At 48.5% G+C, this 8,643-nt stretch overlaps 1 protein-coding gene across 6 annotated transcripts in view; it reads right to left on the bottom strand.

The window, feature by feature from the left end:
- Nucleotides 1-6,362: 6,362 nt before the first annotated feature.
- The window catches only part of THOC5 (THO complex subunit 5), a 49,818-nt gene continuing 47,537 nt past the window's right edge, over nt 6,363-8,643 (bottom strand). For all 6 annotated transcript variants that reach the window (XM_055253498.1, XM_063623638.1, XM_055253497.2 and 3 more), the window contains one exon: nt 6,363-6,554. In XM_055253498.1, the coding sequence (XP_055109473.1) occupies nt 6,491-6,554 (64 nt within the window). In that variant the 3' untranslated portion in view covers nt 6,363-6,490. The remainder of the gene's footprint in view (nt 6,555-8,643) is intronic.

The raw sequence follows: 8,643 nt of genomic DNA, 5'->3' as shown, positions 1-8,643 counted from the left end.
AGCCCTGGAGTTCAAGGCTGCAGTGAGCTCTGACTGCACCACTGCACTCCAGCCTGGGTCACAGAGCAAAACCCTGTATCTAAAACAAAAAACACAAAACCAATGGTGAAAGGCTGAAAGCTTTTCCCCTAAGATCAGGAGCAAGACAGAGATGCCCACTTTCACAGTTGTATTCAACACAGTACTGGCAGTCCTAGCCAGAGAAATTAGGCAAGAAAAAGAAAAGGCATCCAAATTGGAAAGGAAGAAATAGAACTATCTCTATTTGCAGATGACATTACCGCATAAATAGAAAATCCTAAATAATCCACAGTAAACCCATTTATTTATTTATTTATTTATTTAGAGACCAAGGTCTCGCTTTGTCCCCAAGACTGGAGTGCACCTGTGTGATCATAGCTCACTGTAGCCTCCAACTTCTGGGCTCATGTGATTCTCCTGCCTTTGCCTCCTGAGTAGCTGGGACTACAATTATGCGCCACCACACCTGGCTAATTTTTAAATCTTATTTTTGTATAGACAGGGCTTCACTATATTGCCCAGACTGGCACAAAAGTTTTTTTTAATTACTAGAGTTAATAAATGAATTCAGTAAAGCAGCAGGGGACAAAGTCAATACACAAAGAACAATTGTATGTCTACTCACCAAAAATGAACAACCAGAAAAAGAAATTAAGAAAACAATTCGATTTATAATAGTATCAAAAATAATAAAATACCTAGGGATAAATTTAACCAAGGAGGCAAAAGACTTATACACTAAGTTTCATTTAAATAGGACAGTGAATGTAAAACTGTGATTAGCACAGGGCCTGACCCAAAATAGATGCTTAATGCCTATTCTCATCAGAGACACTGCTGAATGCCATAGAAAGGACAGAGTTGGCTACACCGACAGGAACGAAGTTCCTTTGGAAGTCTGGCAGCCCTGCTCCTTCCTAGGGATAGGGTTTTGCTTAGCTTTGCGGAGTGATCAGCAAGAACACCCTTAAGTTTATGAAAAGGGTCTGTGGAGTTATTTACAGAGAAAATAGTAAGGGGTAAGCTGGCAAGAAAATAAGGGAGAGACTAGAAGATACCAATAAATCAGGAATGTGGATGGCAGCTTTACAAAGGCAAGGAACAGGCCTGACATGGTGGGTTCATGCCTGTAATCCTAGCACTTTGGGAGGCCGAGGTGGGAAGATTGCTTGAGGCCAGGAGTTCAAGACTAGCCTGGGCAACATAGCGAGACCTTGTCTCTGCAAAAGAAAAAAACAATGTTTTAAAAAAAATTGTAAAGGAAAAAAAAAGGCAAGGAACACAGGCTGAGTCCCAGGTACAAGAGAGCGACAGATGGGCTGCAGTCTGCAATATGCTCCAGAGTATAATCTGCCAAAAGTCCGTGGACAATTCCAGCTGAGGAGGAAGCTTCTAGGTCCTCCCAAGCCAGTCCCTTTCCCCCTAATCTGCCCACCCTTGGCATGAATGGCTAAGTAGCTCACAGGGGAGGGATTGACCTGGGCTTCTCGCTTGTTTTAAAATCCTCCTTAAAGCCAAGGGATTCTTTTGTTCAGGCTGCTTCTCTGGAAAGGGAAAATCTCTTCCGGAGGGTGACAGGCTCTGATATCTCCTGTCTAAGAAGCAAAGCCTCTTCCCAGCCCTCACAAGCCCTCCTTGAAATCTTGTCCCGGCTTCTGGAGATCAGCTTTTGTGCTGAGTCAGTTTGGCTGCCTTCCAGCCAAGAACAGAGAAGTGCAGGCTGCAATGCAAGGGCCATTAAACTATTTTTAGGCTCTATTTCAATCTTATTCAGCACAGGCGGTGAGACACAAGGCCTGAAGGTGGACAGACCAGGGGGATGCTGCCTGGGACAAAGTCCCAGGCAAGTAGGTCAGGAAAAGACAAGGAGATCTTGCTATGTGGAGAAAGAAGCACTTCGCCAGGCGCGGTGGCTCACACCTGTAATCCCAGCACTTTGGGAGGCTGAAGCAGGCAGATCACGAGGTCAGGAGATCGAGACCATCCTGGCTAACACGGTGAAACCCCGTCTCTACTAAAAATATAGAAAATTAGCCGGGCATGGTGGTGGGCGCCTGTAATCCCAGCTACTCAGAAGGCTGAGGCAGGAGAATTGTGTGAACCCAGGAGGCGGAGGTTGCAGTGAGCCGAGATCATGCCACTGCACTCCGGCCTGGGCAACAGAGCGAGATTCCGTCTCAAAAAAAAAAAAGCACTCAGATGCTCATGCTGCTACCCAAGTGCAGAAGACAGGAGAAGAGAGCTGCCCAGAGAATTTGGGGAGGGGAGGGGGGAGGGGAGGGGGAGGGGAGGGGAGGGGGAGGGGAGGGGGAGGGGAGGGGAGGGGAGGGGGAGGGGAGGGGAGGGGAGGGGGAGGGGGAGGGGAGGGGAGGGGAGGGGGAGGGGAGGGGAGGGGAGGGGGAGGGGAGGGGAGGGGAGGGGGAGGGGAGGGGAGGGGAGGGGGAGGGGAGGGGAGGGGGAGGGGAGGGGAGGGGGAGGGGAGGGGAGGGGAGGGGGAGGGGAGGGGAGGGGGAGGGGAGGGGAGGGGAGGGGAGGGGAGGGGAGGGGAGGGGAGGGGGAGGGGAGGGGAGGGGAGGGGAGGGGAGGGGGAGGGGAGGGGAGGGGAGGGGAGGGGAGGGGGAGGGGAGGGGAGGGGAGGGGAGGGGGAGGGGAGGGGAGGGGGAGGGGAGGGGAGGGGAGGGGAGGGGGAGGGGAGGGGAGGGGGAGGGGAGGGGGAGGGGAGGGGAGGGGAGGGGGAGGGGAGGGGGAGGGGAGGGGGAGGGGAGGGGGAGGGGAGGGGAGGGAAGGGAGTACAGTGCCTTCCATAAAGAGACCAGGACAGCCTATACCCGGGGATTCTTGTTAAAAATACACTTCCTGGCTGGGCGTGGTGGCATGCAGCTGTAATCCCAGCACTTTGGGAGGCCAAGGTGGGTGGATCACCTGAGGTCAGGAGTTTGAGACCAGCCTGGCCAACACAGTGAAACCCTGTCTCTACCAAAAATACAAAATTAGCCGCACACTTGTAATCCCAGCTCTTGGGAGGCTGAGGCAGGAAAATCACTTGAACCCAGGAGGTGGAGGTTGCAGTGAGCTGAGATCGTGCCATTGCACTCTAGCCTGGGTGACAGAGCAAGGCTCAAAAAATAAAAATAAAAATAAATAAACTTCCTTGGTGCATCTCAGGTCAATTGAGTCAGAGTATTTGGAATGGGACTTGGGTGTCTGTGTTTCTAATCAGGTGCCAGGATGGGTGACTCCCACACAGATTGAAGTTCGAGGACCTCTGAGCTAGAGAGCACCTGCCTTTGGAATTCAAAGGACTGATGTGGACTGAAAGTAGGGGTGGTGATTTAACAGCCACCAAAGGTACCACTCTCTTCTCCTTGCTAGGCTCAGGTTTCTTTTCTTTTTCCGAATGGGGACTCACTGTATTACCTAGGCTGGTCTTGAACTCCTTGGCTCAAGCAATCCTCCTGCCTCAGCCTTCTGAATGGCTTGGATTATACGCATGAGCCACCACACCCAGCAAGGATCAGGTTTTCATCCGTAAAATGAACGGCCCTGCTAGGGGTAGGAATTTATTACTTAGCTCTTCCTCTGAAAATCCTTATCCCTGGGATACTCAGTGATCAGCAGAGAGACCTGGAGGAATAGCTTTTATACTGGAGGTCTGCATTATCCAAGGGAAATCAGTAAAAGTCCACTTAGGGGGAACATGCTTATGATGGGGACCAAGCTTAACAGCATGTTGTGGGGGAATAAAGTTTCATCAAGACAGTCACAAAAAATAAAATGTGTTTCCTCTTGGAGTTAGCAAACTTTGTATCTGCAACTATGTAATAATCCTCAAATATTTTTATACTTCTACATCTTTTTTTTTTTTTTTTTCCAAGACGGAGTCTTGCTTTGTTGTCCAGGCTGGAGTGCAGTGGCACGATCTTGGCTCAGTGCAACCTCCATCTCAGGGATTCAAGCAATTCTCCTGCCTCAGCCTCCCAAGTAGCTGGCATTACAGGCGTGCACCACCATGCCTAGCTAATTTTTTTATTTTTAGTAGAGATGGGGTTTCACCATGTTGGCCAGGCTGGTCTTGAACTCCTATCTCAGGTGATCCACCCACCGGCCTCCCAAAGTGTTGATATTAAAGGCGTGAGCCACTGCACCCAGCCCATCTTATTTTTTAAAATGAATTAAAGAATGGAGTACTGATGGTGGGGTCAAGATACACTTTTTGACAAAACTGTCCAAGAATAGTCTATGCCATCCTTTACTTTGACTTGCAGGAGTATTACAAAGGAGGCAATTTTATGAACATTTTAAAGGTTGTTACCTATCTTCCCAAGACTTCTCTTAATCCTTTGAGAATCAAACCATTATATTTTGAGGCACTTTTGTCATTACCTTAAAGACTCTACTCAGGCTGGGTGTGGTGGCCTATAATCCTAGCACTTTGGGAGGCCAAGGTGGGAGGATCATTTGAGCCCAGGAGTTTGAGACCAGCCTGGGAAAAATAGTGGGATCCTGCCTCTACAAAAAATTTAAAAATTAGCCAGAAATGGTGGCACACGCCTGTGGTCCCAGCTACTTGGGAGGCTGAGACAGGAGGATCACTTGAACCCAGGAAAGGTTGAGGCTGCAGTAAGCTGTGTTCACGCCACTGCACTCCAGCCTGGACAACAGGGCAAGACCCTGTCTCAATTAAAAAAAAAAATTCTCCTCAAATGTTACCTGGTCTCACTCTACCATTGGCTCACTGTCCTGTATCTCTGTATGTGATTGATTCTCCAACACCACTCTCGCCATCTCCATGAAATGCTGTAAGACTTAGAATTACTCTCTGTGAAGTACAGTTGATCTCTGAACAACAGTTTGGACTCTGTGGGTCTATTATATGCAGATTTTTTAAAAAATCTTTTAGAGATAGGGTCTTGCATTGTTTCCCAGGCTGGAGTACAGTACAGGCACAATGAATAGCTCACTGCAACCTTGAACTCCTGGACTCGAGTCATCTGCTCACCTCAGCCTTCTGAGTAACTGGGACTATTGGTGCATACCACCACACCTGGCTAATTTTTAAATTTTTTGTAGATACGGGGTCTCTCATTACGTTGCCCAGGCTGGACCTGAACTCCTGGCCTCAAGGGATCCTCCCGCCTTAGCCTCCCAAAGTACTAGGATTACAGTCATGAGCCCCTGCACAGATTTTGTTCAATAAAAATAACAGTGGTGCCTGCCTCCCCCTCCACCTCCTCTACCTTTTCTGCCTCTGCCATCCTTGAGACACCAAGACCAACCCCTCCTCTTCCTTAGACTATTCAAACCTGAGACAGTATGTGAAGACCTTTATGGTGATCCACTTCTATTTAATAGTAGATATATATTTTCTTCCTTATGGCTTTCTTATTTACTTTTGAGATGGAGTCTCACTCTCGCCCAAGCTGGAGTGCAGGAGTGTGATCTTGGCTTACTGCAACCTCTGCCTCACGAGTTCAAATAATTCTGCCTCAGCCTCTTGAGTAGCTGGGACTTACAGGTATGCACCACCACGCTTGGCTAATTTCCATGTTTTTAGTAGAGACAGGGTTTCACCATGTTGGCCAGGCTGGTCTCAAACTCCTGACCTCAAGTGATCCACCCGCCTTGGCCTCCCAAAGTGCTGGGATTACAGACGTGAGCCACTGCACCCAGGCCCCCTTGTGACTTTCCTTATAACATTTTCTTTTCTCTAGTTTACTGTATTGTAAGAATACAGTGTATAAGATACAAAATATGTACTGAAAATATGTACTGACTATGTTAGCAGTAAGTAACTACTAATAGCATACTACTGGTCAACAGTAGGCTATTAGTTAAGTTTTTAGGGAGTCAAAAGTTATACATGGATTTTTCAACTGTGCAGGGCAGGGGGTGTTGGTGCCCCTAACCCCTGAGTTGTTCAAGAATCAACTGAGTTTGTCTTCTGTTTACACTGCACTGTCAGACATTTAAAACATCCAACAATCAGAGACAATTTGTCCATCGGCAATCCTGACAGGACTAATGGGAAGAGCAGGTGGGGACGGAAGAGCTTTTGCTTTTTGTGCTCTGCTGCCTTTGGCTTCTCCTACCACCACTTAATAGCAGGAACCTGGGATAATAAATACCAAGATCATGAGGACCTCACCCCTGAAAGCAGAAATAGGGTGTGCACAGATAAGAGGTGAGCATCTCTCTGCAGAATTGGAATCTTTTTTCACTCTGCTTTTCTTGGCTGCTGAGAAAAAGTCTCTCTACAAATGCTTTTTCACACTGTGTCACAGCTCCCCCACCTGCCCTTCCAGACTGCAAAGCCACCGCCAGGAACCACAGACAAAGGCCACTCAGGTGATGCTTTTTAATTGGCTGGTGTCTTTGGAGAATATCAAGAGTCACATGTAGGCCAGAGCAGAAAGTAGAAGCCCAGTGCTCAGGGTGAGGCCTTGGGGGAAACAACAGGCTGGGTGGGAGGTCAGCGATGGCTGAAGAATCCCTGAGGATGGTTGTATTTAAACGGCTTCATCCTGCTGGGACCCCTAGAGAAATAGGAGAATGGAGTAGTTAATAACACACCTTCTAGGCTGATAAAATAAATTATGGTTCATTCACACAAGGGAAAAAGAAGAGGCAGAGTTACATGACACAGAATGTCGTTGAGAAAAGCATATGGCAGAACAACATATAAGGTGCGATACTATTTTTGTAAAAATGTCTTTTTGTGCTTGCAAATGAGTGAATGCAAACTTGGAAAGGCCCTCACTGACAGTGGCACTTCAGGGACATAGCTTTGGGCACCCTCACTTTTTAGGATTGTTCCTTTTTTTATTTTTTGAGACGGAGTCTCTGTGTCGCCCAGGCTGGAGTGCAGTGGTGCAATCTCAGCTCGCTGCAACCCCTGCTTCCCGGGTTCAAAGGATTTTCGTATCTCAGCCTCCTAAGTAGCTGGGATTACAGGCATGCACCACCACGCCCGGGTTTAGGTTGAGGTTTAGGTTTTGCTATGTTGGCCAGGCTGGTGGAACTCCTGGCCTCAGGTCTCTCTGCTGCCCATGCCAGCACTCTGCATCCTGGCCGGACAGCCTTGCCTCTCACATCTACCAGCCATAGAGTTAACTGGATCTGAGTCACTGAAGGAGCACCTTCCCAGAATGCTGACAGAGGAGCTCAGCCTGGAGACACAACAAAGCCCTTCAAGAATGGGGTCCTTTGGCCGGGAGGTGGAGGTTGCAGTGAGCCGAGATCGTGCTACTACACTCCAGCCTGGGCGACAGAGTGAGACTCCATCTCAAAAAAAAAAAAAAAAAAGAAAAAAGAAAAAGAAATGGGTTCTTTGGGAACCACTGGAGAAGAGAAAATCAATGCTGGCCATGTGAGAGTTCCCACCCTGGCAATGTGCTAGAGTGGGCTGGGCAGGTGGGAAGAGCTGAGGTCTCGCACAAGCCCTCTAGGGAGAGCAAGTCCTAGAAGATGCCAGCATGTGGCCACCAGCTCCACTTCCTAGCAGCCACTCAGAGCTGGAACTGGTTATTATGAGACAACACAATGAACCAGGGCAGTGGAGGTGTCAGATGAGGTGAAAGGATGCTGGGACTGCTTCTAGGGGCTGGAACTGGCTGTCTGAGAACAAGGTGAGGGAGAGGTAAGGCACTGTTTAGACTGACAGGGAACAGGGAACAAGGTGAGGGAGAGGTAAGGCACTGTTTAGAGTGACAGGGAACAGGGAACAAGGTGAGGGAGAGGTAAGGCACTGTTTAGAGTGACAGGGAACAGGGAACAAGGTGAGGGAGAGGTAAGGCACTGTTTAGACTGACAGGGAACAGGGAACAAGGTGAGGGAGAGGTAAGGCACTGTTTAGAGTGACAGGGAACAGAGAACAAGGTGAGGGAGAGGTAAGGCACTATTTAGACTGACAGGGAACAAGGGGGGATGTTCTGATTAGAAACAGATTATCACTCTTCTTCCTTCCCAAACACTGCTCCTCCCCAACCTCACTCAGAAGGGAAGGGACGCCTGAGCAGTGAAATCTGCAGTTTTGAAACTGACTCTTAAAAGAACATGAGTTAGGGGCTGAAAGGGAAATAAAGGACCCAAAACGAAAGAGAAAGGAAAAGTAGCTGGAAGTGCCATGAGCCCAGACACTCTTGAGTACCAAGCTGTTAGGAACTGCTGGCATTTTCCGAGTCCCAGTCCTGTGCCAGGACTTTATATGAATTACTTCTGCTTCATCATGAGCTAGAAGGTATTACTTTCACCACTTCTGTCTTTAGAAAATGGGGGTCAGGCACAATGGCTCACGCCTGTAATCCCAGCACTTTGGGAGGCTGAGGCAAGCTGATCATTTGAGCCTAGGAGTTTGAGACCAGCCTGGCTAATATGGTGAAACCCCATCTCTACAAAAAAATTTAAAAATTAGTTGCATGTGGTGGTGCATGCCTGTGGTCTCAGCTACTAGGGAGGCTGAGGCGGAAGGATTGTTTGAGCCCCAGAGGTCAAGACTGCAAGGCTACAGTGGGCTATGATCATGCTGCTGCACTCCAGTCTGGGCAAGAGAGTAAGACCGTGTCTCAAAGAAAAGGAAAGAAAAAAAAAAAGCTGGGGGAGGGCTCAGAGCTAAGCATAAGTGAC

The sequence above is a fragment of the Symphalangus syndactylus genome, chromosome 18, assembly GCF_028878055.3.
Source record: "Symphalangus syndactylus isolate Jambi chromosome 18, NHGRI_mSymSyn1-v2.1_pri, whole genome shotgun sequence".
NCBI lineage: Eukaryota > Metazoa > Chordata > Mammalia > Primates > Hylobatidae > Symphalangus > Symphalangus syndactylus.
This window is presented reverse-complemented; position numbering and strand designations above follow the sequence as displayed.